This window comes from Triturus cristatus, chromosome 2_2 (assembly GCF_964204655.1).
Source record: "Triturus cristatus chromosome 2_2, aTriCri1.1, whole genome shotgun sequence".
Taxonomy (NCBI): domain Eukaryota; kingdom Metazoa; phylum Chordata; class Amphibia; order Caudata; family Salamandridae; genus Triturus; species Triturus cristatus.
In genome coordinates this window covers 333,209,316-333,227,447 of record NC_140582.1, presented here as the reverse complement: position 1 = coordinate 333,227,447, position 18,132 = coordinate 333,209,316, and the positions used below count along the sequence as shown (strand labels likewise).

General features: G+C 43.6%; 1 protein-coding gene across 1 annotated transcript in view; it reads left to right on the top strand.

Moving 5' to 3' along the window:
• The window catches only part of ARHGEF38 (Rho guanine nucleotide exchange factor 38), a 332,434-nt gene that overhangs the window by 190,801 nt on the left and 123,501 nt on the right, over window positions 1–18,132 (top strand). Inside the window, exon 4 of the mRNA XM_085641412.1 lies at window positions 8,783–8,930. Coding sequence (XP_085497538.1) covers window positions 8,783–8,930 — 148 coding nt within the window. The remainder of the gene's footprint in view (window positions 1–8,782; window positions 8,931–18,132) is intronic.

Below are 18,132 nucleotides of genomic sequence, written 5' to 3'. Positions count from 1 at the left end.
AACAATGAATTGAATAAAGCAAAAACTTATTAAAAGGCACATTTGCATTTACAACAAAATGATGTTATTTAAGAAAATATAATTAACCAAAACATTGTGATTTTACCCTCAAGAAAGAGACTGTGATCTCCGAAGTGCGCTGAATACACTAATATCATAAATAATTGAGTTGAAAAACGAATAAGTACAGGGTTGAACAGAAAGGCAACTAATTTAGATATGAAAATTAAAAACGTTTTTTGAAGGGGTCTAATGTGTGAACACAGTTTATTTAAGAAATGTGTCCCTTACACAAGGGGCATAGATACTGAGGGGGCTTTGGGTCACAGTTACTTTTGCTGATCTTTATATCAACCTTTACCTGGTGGTGTTAGAAATATGATAGATGGGTTAAGAAGTTCTAAATAATTATTTTTAAAACTCTATAAACATATCAGAATAGCAGAATTCAAAAAGTAGTTTTTATAATCCTGTTTCCACCTCATGAATATTTTTTTTCCTCACTCTATACTTCCTTTTAATCTCAATCTTTTCATCCCTATCTTCTCCCTTCGACACAGTTTTCCTATAATTGTTATTCTCCATCGTTCTCCTTTATCTAGTTCTTGGTCTGATGTAAAGTAAGCCTCGGTCCCCAAAAAATTTGTACCGGTGCCCATCACCTGCACAGATATGGCTGGTGTATAGGTGTGGAATGTAGGACAATTCTTTCTAAAACACATATAGGACCATGGGGTATGAAAATCTGTGACATTGCCTCTTCAAGGAGGCGCCACCTCAGACCTCTTCCACCATGTACAGCTTGCTGGCCACAATGCTTTTCCTCCCAGTTTTTCATTCCCTGGTCAGGTCAAGTAGGAGAATTTATAAAGTTGGCAGTGTACAGAGGCATCTTTTTGCAATAGGTTAGCCATACCTTTTATTGGAATACTGCTGCGGGCCTTCGTCCCCTCATGTCCCTTGATGGAAGACTCCCTACCAGTTGTTTTTATCGGGGATTGTGGACATGGTAAAAATAATGTCCTCATCCCTGGCTATCGGGTACATAGAAATGAGTGTCAAAGGACACATATTTGGCTACTTACTGGAAATCTCTGGCTGTTTCAAAGGAGTAAGGACTTGAAGGGATTTGCTGGCTGCAACCCATGCTTGCACCTGGGCTGGTCTGAGGGCAGCTGGGGCACGCAATTCTTAACAATGCGTGTGCAAGGCGAGCTTCAAAGAGTTGCCAACTTCAAATGTGTCATGATTAGCTTTTCAGAGGCTTCCAGACCATTAGAGTGCATAGAATGAGTTTCAAGTGAGAATGCAGGGAAACTAGAGTGAGCTACTTTAGGTGTTAAGAGAAACCTCTGAAATCTGTTTATCCCCATAAGTTAACTTTGTTTGTGCCAATAGACTTCATAGACCAGACTGTAGCTTGAAAGTAACAGAGAAATGTGCAAGGAACTGGCGAACAGGGATGGTGTATGTCAGAATATAGCGAACAGTAATATCATTTGACATTTCGAGGCATAAATATCATTTACAAAAGTATCCCATTGGTTGTAGATTTTCTATGACTAACTTCAATGAAGAAGTTGACTGTCCTTGGTCTGGGAAATTGAACTGTCCTGGAGAAGAAGTTGAGCTGCACATCTTCTACCTGTACCAGTGGAATGCCTGCCTCGTGTGCACAACCTGGGTCCCAAAATTGGAGTAAATCCACCTCTCCTGTAGGAGATGGCCTGTGTACTGGCCTTCTGTGTGAGGCCTCAAATCCCTGCAGTCAATATAGAGAGGGATGAACCCTGAAAGATGATGGAGTGAGATGTTTACCCAGTTACAACACTTCCTGTCCTACAAGGTCCACATTTATTAACTATATTGTGATATATTATAGCGAACTACACACTTTCCTTAAGGGAGAGAGTAAGACTTAGTTTTCTTTTTAAAACTGTCAATTCCGTTACTACACTTTTTCGTATATGTAACCTGATATACATAGTTTTTTCCTCCAAATTGAAATCTAGGAATACAATTATTTTATGGTTTACAGATGGGTCCCATAAATGCTCTGATTCCTGAAGTGTGGTGCATCGTTGTTTGCACTGCTGTTTCTGAACACAGGGAAGGAATGTAGCCCTAGATTGATTACCCGGGTCACCTAAAACTCATGAGTATCCTGATTTTCCTTGTCTCCCACCTCTCAACCTGGTGTGAGGTAGTGTAGCATACTGTCCATGGGGAGGAACCACAGTTCCCTCACCGCACCCTCCATGTAATTATACTGCGAGAAAGTTGATGCTTTGGCATTCATCAATTCACAAGACTGAAACTGTAAACAAAATACAAAATCATATATTGAGTGCTTTTAGTATTTGATATGAGATTCCTTCTGTTAGTCAATGAAGTTTCAATTTTTGGCCGATGGCGACCTGTTTCCTACTTTTCTTTTTCTTAACGTACATCTCGGATCAGGGGGAAAATTTTGAAGACTACATTCACATAAGAATGATTCTGTGTAACTGAACAAGAGTTTGGTGAAGTTGGCAGAGACAGAGCTGCAAATTGATCTTTCTCTGCTGTTTTCAATACTCTATTTAATTGTAAAAATGTATGATTCTTTTTTTCATGTGCCTATTTATTTGATCGTCCATGTTTAAGTTTCGCCTGCACAAAATTCTAGTGTATTTGATATATCTTAAAAGGGACTTAGATTCTACCTTTACTTCTTATTTGTCAGTGTGCTTGCCACTTAATTTTTTCTTTGTTTCTATTGGTTGTAGCATTATATTTCCTGTTATTCCTTGTGTGTTTCTCTTATCAGTCTCCCGTGGCCCAAGTACTCATTTCCATCTGCTCCTTTGGAGGGTGGAACTCCTTTTATTGGGTCAAGGCTGCACAGCATTTACTGTTCAATTTTACTTTGCTTTCTCTGGCTGCACTAATTGAAGAGGTGCTTGATTAATATAATGCTGTCCTGTCAGCACCATTTCTACTGTGCTCGTTGAAGACTTGGTGCCTGCCTAAGCAGCACATGACCACTCGCACGTATTGGCAGTAGTTGCGTGATTAAACAATTCCTCACTGTTATCCTGGTAAAATATTTGCAACTCGGGCATGCATTCCAAATGTGCCCTAGATATTGGGAGCATTTAATTGTATCTCTATTGAACCCGATTTAGGTTGAGCTATGTGGTTTCTCTTCCTGTGCTCATGAAGCGGCCTTCCTATGGACTGTAGGAAGGCAGTGGTACATGCCCTCATAACTTCCCAACTTGATTATGCCAACAGTCTGTACATTGGCCTCCCAGATTTCCTAATGAAAAGGCTGCAGCGTATCCAAAACGCTGCGGCCAGACTTTTGAGGAATGTGCCTTTACGATATCACATTTCTCCGCATCTGGAAAGCCTCCACTGGCTGCCAGTAGCGAAAAGAGTGCAGTTTAAAGCTATCGTGCTGGCTCATAAAGTCTTTAGAGGTGTAGGCCCTCGGTATCTGAAACAAAGACTGCAAAAATATTTTCCACCTAGAACGCTCAGATCCAGCAAACAAAATCTCTTGATTATCCCTAGGTTCAGAAAGTCGAGGACAGGGGGTCGTGCGTTTTCAGTGAAAACGGCCATGTTATGGAACAATCTACCTAATGATCTCAGACTCATTGATAAGGAACTCCCGTTCAGAAAGGCCTTGAAAACCTGGCTATTCAGACTACCTTAGAGATCGGCTCTGGCTGCTCTCCTCTCAATCTCTTGCGCCTGTTGGACATTAGCGCCGGGACACTTCCGTTGGAAGTAGCTGTCGCGCTCTACAAATGTAATAATAATAAAGAAAACCGCCTGTTTTTTTTTTGTTTTTGAAAGGCCTGACCCTGTTGTTTCTTGTTAATGCCTCCTGTTACAGAGCAAAGAACTCCTGTCTGCAAGTATCCAATTATGGAAATATTAGATCAGTCACAACTTATGCCACAAAGCAACTTGACTGGTTAACGGACCATATTTCCCCAAAAACACACCGCCACAGGGAGCAGGGAATTGCAAAAACGGCTGCTGAGTTTTTAGCCCTCTCTCTATCTCTTGTGCATTTGGTGTGCAGGGAACTATAATGGATGAACCTCTGGGTCCTTGTTTGACTTTCCAGTCATAACGAGCACACACACAATATTCTTAAAAGTGCAAATATTTTGCACTACGGAGAAGGCTATGATGCCATATCATACAGCCATGAAAAGTTTGTCTCCAGACATTGAAAAAAGGGATGGTATTTATATAAAACCAGGAGCTTATTGTCCATTGGTGCAGCAGGTACAGTGGCACAGGGGCCAGAGGCGTGGGCAGGCCCATTCAACCCTGAATACCGCTAACTTTTACAATTGAAACAGTGCACTAGTCCATTCCTTCCTTCTTTTTATTTGAGTGGTATTTCCCAGCAGGAGTAAGACACATGAGGCAGCTGGCTGCGGGCTTCAACTTTCTCAGAAAATATAATCTACCAAACCATCAAATTACTGAAAATCTCAGGATCACTCGGAGGGTGAAGTGGTGACCTGTGACTGACTCAGTTTCTTGAAGAAATCAATGCCCCTTCCCGCCCGCCCCATTACCACACCAGAATCACTGGCAGCCAGATGGAAGGCGGCTGGCATCTCATCTGATGCATACCACATGACGAAGGCAGCCAGCAGCTCCAAACTTCTCTCAGCCCCAGTGGCTGTTTAAACAAGCGCACTCTTCGAAAGGCAACAGTCTCCATGCCAATGTGACAGACACTACACATCTAAACTATAGCATATCTTGTGCCTGTCTCAGCAAGAGAATAACATGCTATCCAAGCCCTCAATGTCATGTCTGTTTTTCGCACCAGTATGTTAGCTGTTTTTAGGTTCATCTTAATTTAATGTTGGGCTATAACCATACTGACATAAATGTATATTTTATAAGTGATTGTGCTAAGAGGGCTACAGACTGCATCTCCAAACAGCCCCTCCCTGGTGAGATGAGGGCTAAAAGAGACAGAGGGACGCCCTCTGCATCCAATAGCTGTTCTTCACAGAAGGATAGGATGTATTTGGAGTGCGGCGCTTCACTCCTCGATGCTGTCAGTACTGAAAATCAGTGCTTGAAATGGAAAAATAGAAGTGTAGGTACTCTGTAGCAGAGTACCTGTTTTGAGAAGTGCTGGTACTCTCCAATTAAAAGTATAGCATTTCTCTTGAGAAGTGCCGGTACTCTCCCTCTCAAAATTAAACCAGCCCATTTAAAGCACTGCTGAAAATCCTCAGTAAAAGAAATGTTTTCAAACTGGTGCTGGCTCTTGCATTTTGCTGGATTCTCGTGTATGTGCAATGACATCCAGAGGAGGGCAGTCGTGACCGAAGTGGATTGCCTTTTAGTTGTATGGGTAATCTTGTGGGATTGGGTGTGCTTTGCTTGGTCTCAACTTTCAGTTATGTAGGATATAACAGATTCTGAAAGCATTTAGGGCTTCGTCCATTGCATATTCACACACGAGTATCAAACATATTTTTGCACAAATGGTAAGTCCTGTTGTTCTTTTAAGTGTTGGGATACTGCACAACGATTGTTTTCCGACTCGGAATGGTTGCTTGATTTTGCAATCGTGGGGGACTACATATATTTAATGGACTGTACTCTGAAGCAACAAACATGAAAGGAAAAGTGGTATGCAGTACTTGGTTTTATTGAGAAAAAGGTGCTTGAGAAACCATAGAAACAATGGGAAAATCTGCAGACTCCTTTTTTTTTACATTTCTGTAGTGGGAATTAGTAAAGATGGGCGAGCCACCAAATTAACAGTGAGAGCCTCTGTCTCGGCTCTTAGAGCTCGTACACAAGCCGAGCCCTAAAAATGATTGTCATGTAAATAATACACCAAATATCACTTAAAATATGATAAACTTTTTTGAATTTCTAGAGAGTTTATTTCTTCAAAATGTGGAAGCCTTGACATTAACGCATCAACAATACACTGAGAAGTTCTTTATTAAAAGTGATAGTTTAAAAAAATGAACTGTTAGTGAATTAAGAGCCAACACAATTGTCATATAAACCCTGTACATGGGCCAGCCAATTTGTTCTAGAGAAACATACGTCTACTAAATAAAACACAATAAGTCTTTGTACAACTGGTATTCTGAACTCACATATTTGAAAGAGCTTTCATACGCGATAACGAAGAAAAGAGAGTTTTGCTGCACTAAAATATTTGCCTAAGATCACACAATTTAAGCAGGGAAGCTGCAATTTATCCATGTTTTCTGGTGTCACTTTGTACAAATCAGCCGGAAAATGGCTATCTATTTGTCTTTCCTTATGTTAAGGCTTTGTTTTTACCTTGGTATGTACTTTTCTGCATGTATTTAAATAGTGTAAACTCAATCCAAATGTATTGGAGCGTTTTACTTGAGCACCAGTTACATTACACCAGGTCACCATTCATTGTTTATAGCAGTGGGGAGATTAAGTGATATGCCCAGAATCACATGATTTTGAGCTAACACCAAGACTCAAATAGGATTCCCCAGTTACAAAGTTGACCGCTCTGGCCATAACGCCACATCCACAGTACAGGGAAAGGGTACAAGGAAGGAGTCAGGCAGAAGCCACATGAAAGCTCGGCTTGTTAGGGGCTTGAGGTTCCAAAAGGACCTCAAACAGAGCCAGGCTTTAGGCTTGAGCCTAACTCAAGCTTTCAGTGGTTCGCCCAGCTCTAGGAATTAGTGCTGGGCAAGTATATTGAGGAAGTGACTTTGAACTTAAGGCCAAATACATAATATATCAATTGTACTTCCTGTATTTAGTTTGTGTTCCTAAAGTACTGACTGAAGTGTGTAGTACCCCTGATTTACTTTGTTCCCTAATGTTGACCTCCCCTACTACTACTTGGCTTTGCTCTATACCACACATTGCCTTGTGTCTCCCATTTATAAGCCTGTCCTATTGGCATCAACCATACTTGTACTTTATATGAAAGTAGACGTTTTGCTGCTTGTATAAAGTTCTTGCAGATTCATGAGGCCCTTCCAACCCATGTAACTCACACTATGTGTAGAACAGCATAACTAAATGTGAAGAAAAGAAAAAGCGTGTAGGTGGGCATGACCATTATATGGACGTAAACCCTCACTCACCCGAGGGTGACATGCTTCATCATAGGGTTCCTCCAACACAAAGGGACCGCAAGGTACCCAATGTGGGCTACAACTTCCCAGCCGGGAATGAACGGGAGTGTTCTCAAAAAAGCACGTTTTTGTATTGACCTCAAGGAGTGATAGTGAGGGGCAGAGTGCAAAACAAGAAAAAACGTGTGGGAATTAAGACTTCCTCAGTAGAATTAACCAATTTTTCATCTTCACATCCTACTGGGAAGATTAAAAATAGCAACGTGAGACAGGGTTATAGATATCTACCCTGTTTAGGTCAACATGTTTCTGCCCTAGATGACAAATAAATGTCGTCCGGACCAATTCTCTAGTCACTCTCCTCAAATAAGCGTGTATAACAAAAATTAGGAAATGTTTTAGACCAACCATACGCAATAGTCGTACTTAAGTTCGGAAGGTCAAAAATCCTAATGATTCTGTTTGTGTACCGACTCTACCTAAATCCAGCTTTCATCACATGCAGATCCTCTGCATGTCAGCAATTAGTGGCTTACTCGGACTCTGGACGGGACCTTCCAACCCAGACAGAGGCTTAGCTACCATTGGTGCACCAGGTACAATGCACCGGGGCCCAGAGCTCTGAGGGCCCCATTGAACCCTGATGATTGCTGTATTTTTCCTTCCCCCCCCTCCACCAACAGCAGTCCAAGGGAGCATTTTCCTTTGCTTGCATGAGGGCCTGTGACTTGCATGCTATGCCACTGAACCAAGAGGATTTATTATATAGGGTCACTTCTGTAAAGTATGAAATGTTGTTCCAAATCAGTCATGAGTATTAATCTCTGGGATCTAAGCATTGTGTAACAAACTTGTAAAAAGGTTGGCTCAATACAGGGTACACTTTGCCATAAATGGTTCTGGTCCGCCAAGAGCCACAGGGACATCCAAAAACTGGAATCTCCTATTAGAAGAATGAATCTAAATGGCTGCACCAGAGTCGGTTCTTGTTGACCGTAGACTTAAAGCAGAGTCAACACCAGTGCGGATCACCGCCTAAGGTATGTGCCACAGATCTGAAGAATCCAGATTTATGGTGTATAGGTGGAAATAGACTTTGACATAAGCGAAACCTATTGGCTTTGCCAGTGCTTGTTTTTTCAAGTCTTCTTTCTCATCTTGGCAGCTCTTCACCCTAGTTCAAATTCACAGTACCCTGTCACTGTTCTACCCAATGCAGTACCCACTTCTGTGCGCCCCATATGAGGCACCGGCATCCATTCCTCCTGCCTCAGATTACCTTAACTCTCATTTTTCCACAGCAGGCATGCGTCAACTCCATTTTTATACAACAGGCACTTGCTTCTCAGAAACGAAAAAAATAGTTCTCTAACTGAAGAGGTCATCTTTGTTTGAGCAGCAGGTGCTAACCTCTGTCCTCGGCAAGCACTGTGGAGTCTTATCAAAAGGCAAGACTTAGAATTAACTGCAGCAAAAGAACTACCTATGTCTGCCTCCACTGAATGTGCTTCATTGCAGTTTTAAAGTACACTTGAGTTCTCTTGTATAAGCTCGCATTGTAGCGTGCCACTGTTCATTTGATTGACATTGTGAATGCTAAAAATGGCTGTTCTGTACACTGGCGCACTCATTCAACCATTATCCTTGGCTTTTACCAGGAGACCTGTTCCTGCGCATCAAAGGCCCGCTGGAGGACGTATATAAAATCTACTGTTACCACCATGACGTCGCACACTCTGTCTTGGAGTCCTACGAAAAGGACCAGGAGCTGAAGCAGCACTTGAGGAACTGCGTCTTGTCCTTAAAGTAAGATCTATGCAAATGCACATTTGTTTTTTCAAAATGTATGCCTCTTCAATAGGCAGGTGGCAAACCTAACTTCTTTTTTCGCAGATGTGAAACGAAGCGGCTCTTTTAGTTCAGATTTGTGACAGCAGGCTTCTTGGCTGCCTCAACCCACGCTTCCTTTTTGTGTAGGAGGGGGAGCTCACAACGACTGCGACGAGCCAGGGGTCATAATTAGCGTACGTGCGTGTTGGGAAGGGATGGAGTCTGGTAAAGGCGAAAATGGCATGAGAGGCTTCACGTTCATTACCGTCAAACAGGGGGGAGAAAAATGACAGCCCGAAGTAGAAAAGGTAACGAGCCTAGCTGGGGGTAAACAAAAGGTCCGCTCGCGCGCGCGGCTCCTGCTGGCCTGTGCGTGGAATATCAATCCGCCATATTGAAGCTCGGGGCCTAGTCGGGGATAATGGGACTGTGCGGCCTTTGCGCCCGCCTCCGCTGCTTCCTCGGGGCCCAAATGACCAGGACGCAGAGCAATTAGACTAGTTCTAGCAGCCTGGCCGCCTTGTAGTGTAAATTGCAATTAGGCTGACCTGACGGCCTCCCCGCGGCTGCGCTTCCTCCAGCTGCGCAGACCAGTTATTTCGATGGGAGGCACGCTTGACATTTACAGCAGAGCGAGGATGCTGGCCTAAGGCCTTTTATTTTCGGAACTGGATTTTTTGTAACATAGTTTGCGGCTTTTTTTGTCTATAAAGTATTTGGACAAACGCTGAGCATAAAGAGGAAGTTAAATATTCGAAAATAAATGCGTATTCAAAATTACAAAGTTAAAACTTATATATACTTTGATTGCTGTATTGTATGCCAGCTAAATAGAACAATATACCTTATAGCAACTTTTTTACTGCTTGCATGCATTTCCTTTCGAAGCCTTTCAAGAGGAAAAATTGGTGGCAGCTTTTTTTTCCCTCTCAAGTCCATGTGTCACTTTTCACACACAGCCATGTTCTCTTGGTAGGTGACCACACTTTTGCCCCAGAATGCATCTCTCGGGATCCAGAGTTTAGTAGGGGCATAACTGCTCCTCCTAGATCAGGCTTAGGTTACTTAGTGTGTGGGGTGTAGGTGGACCAACAACCGTAGGGTCAAGCCTGGCTCAGCTCTGACGCCTGCCTCTGGTTTGGCCCTTTCCCGGTGGGTCTGCCGAGCCATTTTAGAGCAGAGCCCAGTATCTTGGACACTATCTCTCCCTAATTTAGTTTTGGAAAGAAAGGATTTTGGCACCTAGCTAAACTAAGGACCGCTGACAAGTATGCTATACAAAGGCGTATATCTGGTTCAGAGTGTGTGTTTTTCCTTTAACTTATTCCATTAAAATTCCAATTTGAAGCCAGGGCAAGAGGGTGATTGTGTCTACAGACCGAAGATGCATTTCGCAGATGTGCTCAAACTGAATGGGATCTTTGACCTCATTAGTTTGTTGTTTTATTTAATTGTCTCCATTAATATGTTGAGCTTCTCCTGGAATGAAACAGAGGAGCCATTGATATGAACGTGCAAATGTTGTGCCTCATTTTAGTATTAGGGAAGATAACACAAATGTATTTTTAATATGTGTGGTTTGCTAGATTGCTTATCATGTTCTTTCAGTTTTATACTTTAATGCCTCTCAACTTTTAGAGTGAATATTAGAAGTTTGCCTAAAAGTTGTGTCTAGAAGACTGTATCATGTCAGATTGATTTGTTGTGTGTTGTATGCAAATTTCACTTGCTACTATACCTTAATTCAGGTCTTGAAAGACACAAAAGCACAAAAATCTGTTCTTTTGTCTAAAACTGGAGCTACTGTCCAGTGGCTGAGTAGCAAACAGGGAAACAGAGGTTCAAACCTTGACTTCCCTAATTGACCAAACTGTGAGATCTGAGACAAACCATTCCTTTTTAGGGTATGAAACTCTGAGGTGACGTGCAATATCCTTATGTACGGCAGGAAGAACTTTATTCCTTATAATACATGGTCACACCATCACCTTTCTCACAAGCCACCTACATACTTGGTATGCAGCTCTTTCATATGAAAGAGTGAGCATGTTTGCAAACCTGAAGAATAAAAGTGTGTAAAATTAAACACATCAAAACGCAGTTAGATATTTGTTGCAGAAAGATTTTAGAACCAGTTTAATAAGTCAGTTTTTTAATAAGAAGGTGCAGTAGTCGGAATGCAGAGAAACATTCAGAAAGATTCTAACTTTTCAATAATTACCTAGGGAGAGCTAAAAAATAAAGTTGTTGCCATAACGATCTTCTTTCTGTTTGTCACTGTACAGCTGTAAAAACCGAGTGGAATAAAGAAAAGCCAACTTTCATTTTCTTTCTTTAAAGCTGCTTTAATTATGCTTCATTGAAGGAACAAATTGGCATTCAATCGTGAGACCAGCAAGCTGGCTTCCAAAAAGATAGATCTTGCACAGACCAGATTGCAACATTGCGCATCATCATTGAACAGTCAATGGCATGGAAATTCCCCCTCTGTCAACTTGACTATGCGAAGGCATTCAACAGCATGGATAGAGAGTTCCTTTGGAGATTTCTCTCTCACTACGACGCGCCAGATAAATTCATAAGAATCATCCGGAACTCTTACAAGGGAGTGACCTGCAAGATAGTCAATGGAGGACAACTCACGGAAGCTTTCAAAGTAAGGACCGACAACCGCCAGGGTTGTTTGCTCTCCCCTTTTCTCTTCCTGCTGACCTTCGACTGGATCATGAAGACATTGACAGCAAGGAGAAGGAATTGGATCCATGGGACACCTTGGATGCAGCTTGATGACCCGGTCCTACTCTGTAATATCCATCTGCAGATCCAAAAGAAGACCGGCAAAATGGCAGCCACATCAGCACAATTTGACCGTAACATCCACAGGTGAAAAACCAAGATCCTGAAGGCTAACACGGCCAGCACAACTGCAGTCACTCTTGCAGGCGATCCACTGAAAGAGGTTGAGGCTTCACCTAACTGAACAGTGTCATAGGCAAGCATGGCGGCACAGACGCTGACTTTGAGGCAAGAATTGTTCAAACAAGGGCTGCCTTTATCAGCTAAAGATTATCTGGATCAAGGACCTAACGCTGCAAACCAAGATCAGGCTTTTTAACACCAACATAAAATCTGTCATTCTATATGGAAGAGAAACGTGGAGGGCAACAGTTACCACCACCACCAATAAAGTCTATACTTTTACCAACACCAGTCTGAGGAAAATCCTCCAAATCCGCTGGCCTAACACCATTAGCAACAATGACCTACAGCAGCAGACGTTCCAACTCCTGGCTCAGTAAGAAATCACGAAAAGATGCTGGGGCTGGATAAGTCACACCCTCCTTAAACCCACATCAAACACTACCAGGCAAGCCCTTACCCGGAACCCTCAAGGGAAAAGGAAAAGCGGAAGGCCAAGAAACATCTGGTGTCAAGGCCTCGAGGCTGACTGCAAGGAGATGGGTTACACCTGGAGTCAGATTGAAAGAAAAGCCTAGGACAGAGTTGGCTGTAGAGTCATGGTTGATGGCCTATATCCTCAGGAAGGGTAGTAGGCATATGTAAGTTTAATTATTCTCCATGATCTAACCTGCCTTTCTCCTCAGCTGCTGGCTCTTGCAGCACTGAACTGTAATAAGTTATTACAGTTGAGCAACTACTCACTTCTTTATAATAAGCAACTGGGTGCATCACAAGTCGCCTATTATAAAGAAATTAAAGACCGGTTTATATACAGTAATTTCAGAATCCAATTTATTATAATAAAATTAACCATTTACATAGTGCTCATCATGCACTGAATTGCCTCATGGCCCACTCATGGCATTCTCCTCTGGGCATATGGCGGGGATTGTTGGTTCTTGAATCTTTGTAAGTTTACTGTTAGAAATTAATTTCAATAAATGTTGGATGTAGTAATGTAATCTATGCAAGACATAGAAACACTTCCAAATGTTAAACAAATAGATGTTTGTTATTTACGTGCCAATACTTTCCAAAGCTCTGCTTGTATTTTGGGTCTTCGAGCTATGCCAGACCGTGGATGTTTTGAGGGAGATTTTTATATATATATAGTATAGTATGCACCACCCCGTAATTTTTTGGGGTCACGAAAGTGAAACAGCAGCCGTATACAGGATCGAGGACGGGCCCACTTGCAGGGACAATACAGGACTTGATTGTGTGCTCTCCGCACTACACTTCCCATAATGCACAGTCTCATGTGAGCCTCCCATTGGTGGGTGTGTCATATGGAAAATGGTGAAGTGGGTCAGTGGTTGCGCACACCGCTTCCGTTAAAGCCTCTGAAGAGAAGCATATGGAGCTTCGAAACGCGTCCGGCAAATCCACTACGGAGCGGCTCCTACAAGCGGATCCCCGTCCCTACCTACACATAAACCAAGCTGCTGGTCGAGTGCTACTTAAAGGTGGACAACTTTTGGAGCAGTATATAACACGCGACCGTCCAGCCGCGGAGTATGCACCTCCCCGTAATTTTTGGGGGTCACGAAAGTGAAACAGCAGCCGTATACAGGATCGAGGACGGGCCCACTTGCAGGGTCCATACAGGACTTGATTGTGTGCTCTCCGCACTACACTTCCCATAATGCACAGTCTCATGTGAGCCTCCCATTGGTGGGTGTGTCATATGGAAAATGGTGAAGTGGGTCAGTGGTTGCGCACACCGCTTCCGTTAAAGCCTCTGAAGAGAAGCATATGGAGCTTCGAAACGCGTCAGGCAAATCCACTACGGAGCGGCTCCTACAAGCGGATCCCCGTCCCTACCTACACATAAACCAAGCTGCTGGTCGAGTGCTACTTAAAGGTGGACAACTTTTGGAGCAGTATATAACACGCGGCCGTCCAGCCGCGGAGTATGCACCACCCCGTAATTTTTGGGGGTCACGAAAGTGAAACAGCAGCCGTATACAGGATCGAGGACGGGCCCACTTGCAGGGTCCATACAGGACTTGATTGTGTGCTCTCCGCACTACACTTCCCATAATGCACAGTCTCATGTGAGCCTCCCATTGGTGGGTGTGTCATATGGAAAATGGTGAAGTGGGTCAGTGGTTGCGCACACCGCTTCCGTTAAAGCCTCTGAAGAGAAGCATATGGAGCTTCGAAACGCGTCAGGCAAATCCACTACGGAGCGGCTCCTACAAGCGGATCCCCGTCCCTACCTACACATAAACCAAGCTGCTGGTCGAGTGCTACTTAAAGGTGGACAACTTTTGGAGCAGTATATAACACGCGGCCGTCCAGCCGCGGAGTATGCACCACCCCGTAATTTTTGGGGGTCACGAAAGTGAAACAGCAGCCGTATACAGGATCGAGGACGGGCCCACTTGCAGGGTCCATACAGGACTTGATTGTGTGCTCTCCGCACTACACTTCCCATAATGCACAGTCTCATGTGAGCCTCCCATTGGTGGGTGTGTCATATGGAAAATGGTGAAGTGGGTCAGTGGTTGCGCACACCGCTTCCGTTAAAGCCTCTGAAGAGAAGCATATGGAGCTTCGAAACGCGTCAGGCAAATCCACTACGGAGCGGCTCCTACAAGCGGATCCCCGTCCCTACCTACACATAAACCAAGCTGCTGGTCGAGTGCTACTTAAAGGTGGACAACTTTTGGAGATATATATATATATATATATATATATAGATATAGATATAGATATAGATATAGATATAGATATAGATATATATAGATATATAGATATATATATTACCTACTGGCGGTCGCCAGTAGGTAGTTATAGTTAGGACCCCTTTTCCATAGGAAAACCTCAACATTCTATTTTGAATAACTTTGGCGCCGGTCGATGAATCCTCGCGAATTTCTCAAAATAGGTGGGGCGCTACGCTCCGCTCCTACCCTGAAAGTCTCGGGGGGATTCGTCAAGCGGGGGCTGAGATAAAAGGGGGGTCCCAAAACGCGTTTTTCCCATGCATTTTTCCATAGGACCTTTAGAACGAGCTACAGCCCGAACGGCTGAACAGAATTACTAGAAATTTGGCAGAGAGGTAGTCCCTAGGTCAAGGAAGTGCCTTTTGTAGGTTTGGTGTAAATCTGTTCAGTAGATTCTGAGAAAATAGCCTTTAAATTAATATATATATCTGAGCCCGCTTACGGTACGCTTACCGTACGCTTACCGTAAGCGTACGGTGGCGTGCGCGAGCGCGATTCTGATTGGCTCTTAGATCTTAGTAAACATTCGAATCGGCCGAAACCAGGAAGCGGCGGCTGCCATTTTGTCTCTCGCACTGAGTGTTGTTTATCAAACAAGATGGCCAAAAACATGTTACGGGGCTGTTTTGACAACTCCCTCCCACATAGTCATGTTGAGGGAGTCCCCAAACATCCCCCAAGAGCAAAAACGGTTTTATTTTTTTTTCGGCAATTTCGCCGAGTACGCTTACCGTACGCTTACCGTAAGCGTACGGTAAAAAAAAAAAAAAAAAAAACACTATCCACACTTACCCCACCCCCTGTGCTTTTGGTGGCCGTAGGCCACCAAATGTACAGGGATTATTAATAGGTTAAAAAAACTAAATTTTGGCAACATGAAATTATAAAATCGAAATAAAAAAAACACTATCCACATTGACCCCACCCCCTGTGCTTTTGGTGGCCGAAGGCCACCAAATGTACAGGGCTTATTAAAGTTGATAAAAACCGTGCACGGAACGAACTGCGTTAAGTGGGCGCGCACGCCTCGAATGGCGTAAAGTAACTTAGCATTTAAAAAAACGTACAAATTCACTGAAAAAACCATAGGTTTCACACACGTTATAGTTAGGAATTAGCATTTAAAAAACCTTGCAAATTCACTGAAAAAACCATAGGTTTCACACATGTTATAGTTAGCGGAAATTTTACTGATAAAAAACCAGTGAAATTGCCCCGTTATAGTTAGTGCTGGCAACTATAACTCACGCGACCGCAATCTTCTGCTGATGACATATGTGTCTTTATGAAAAAAAAATATTTGTAATATATGTATAGCTAAAAATGTATGGAAGAAGACATGGGCAAATAAGTGTCTAAATACAGTATTAGCATCAGCAGAGGATTGCGGTCGCGTGAGTTATAGTTGCCAGCACTAACTATAACGGGGCAATTTCACTGGTTTTTTATCAGTAAAATTTCCGCTAACTATAACATGTGTGAAACCTATGGTTTTTTCAGTGAATAGATATATATATAGATATATATAGATATAGATATATATAGATATAGATATATATAGATATATAGATATATATATATATATATATATATATATAGATATATATATATATATAGATATATATCCGCACTCTGCTCATCCTACCAGCATGTTACCGCAAAGAACTGTGGTCCATGTAGTGGCGACGGCGCTTACGCCTGTACCAAAAGTATTCGAAGAAAGTAAGTGTCGCATTAGCCATCCCTGGACACGTGTTTCGAGGTAGTTGCCTCTCGTCAGCAGGGAGTAGGTGAGTGTGTGGGGTTGCCGCTTAGACTGCCAAAAAAGTATTATCAGGTAAAGAACCACTCATGGCGCGCAGGTGCTGGTCCGGGGCTCGTCAGCCCAATGGCTCAAGGGAGCCTTAATACAAAAAATCCAATTGGCCGCACTCTGCTCATCCTACCAGCATGTTACCCCAAGGAACTGTGGTCCATGTAGTGGCGACGACGATTACGCCTGTGCCAAAAGTATTCGAAGAAAGTAAGTGTCGTATTAGCCATCCATGGACACGTGTTTCGAGGTAGTTGCCTCTCGTCAGCAGGGAGTAGGTGAGTGTGTGGGGTTGCCGCGTAGAATGCCAAAAAAGTATTATCAGGTAAAGTACCACTCATGGCGCGCAAGTGCTGGTCCGGGGCTCGTCAGCCCAATGGCTCAAGGGAGCCTTAATACAAAAAATCCAATTGGCCGCACTCTGCTCATCCTACCAGCATGTTACCCCAAGGAACTGTGGTCCATGTAGTGGCGACGGCGATTACGCCTGTGCCAAAAGTATTCGAAGAAAGTAAGTGTCGCATTAGCCATCCCTGGACACGTGTTTCGAGGTAGTTGCCTCTCGTCAGCAAGGGAGTAGGTGAGTGTGTGGGGTTGCCGCGTAGACTGCCAAAAAAGTATTATCAGGTAAAGTACCACTCATGGCGCGCAGGTGCTGGTCCGGGGCTCGTCAGCCCAATGGCTCAAGGGAGCCTTAATACAAAAAATGCAATTGGCCGCACTCTGCTCATCCTACCAGCATGTTACCCCAAGGAACTGTGGTCCATGTAGTGGCGACGGCGATTACGCCTGTGCCAAAAGTATTCGAAGAAAGTAAGTGTCGCATTAGCCATCCCTGGACACGTGTTTCGAGGTAGTTGCCTCTCGTCAGCAGGGAGTAGGTGAGTATGTGGGGTTGCCGCGTAGACTGCCAAAAAAGTATTATCAGGTAAAGTACCACTCATGGCGCGCAGGTGCTGGTCCGGGGCTCGTCAGCCCAATGGCTCAAGGGAGCCTTAATACAAAAAAATCGAACACTTTGGCACAGGCGTAATCGCCGTCGCTACTACATGGACCACAGTTCCTTGGGGCAACATGCTGGTAGGACGAGCAGAGTGCGGCCAATCGGATGTTTTGTATTAAGGCTCCCTTGAGCCATTGGGCTGACGAGCCCTGGACCAGCACCTGCGCGCCATGAGTGGTACTTTACCCGATAATACTTTTCTGGCAGTCTACGCGGCAACCCCACACACTCACCTACTCCCTGCTGACGAGCGGCAACTACCTCGAAACACGTGTCCAGGGATGGCTAATGCGACACTTACTTTCAACGAACACTTTGACACAGGCGTAATCGCCGTCGCTACTACATGGACCACAGTTCCTTGGGGCAACATGCTGGTAGGACGAGCAGAGTGCGGCCAATCGGATATATATATATATATATATATATATATATATATCTCCTACTGGCGGTCGCCAGTAGGTAGTTATAGTTAGGACCCCTTTTCCATAGGAAATCCGCAACATTCTATTTTGAATAACTTTGGCGCCGGTCGATGAATCCTCGCAAATTTCTCAAAATAGGTGGGGCGCTACGCTCCGCTCCTACCCTGAAAGTCTCGGGGGGATTCGTCAAGCGGGGGCTGAGATAAAAGGGGGGTCCCAAAACGCGTTTTTCCCATGCATTTTT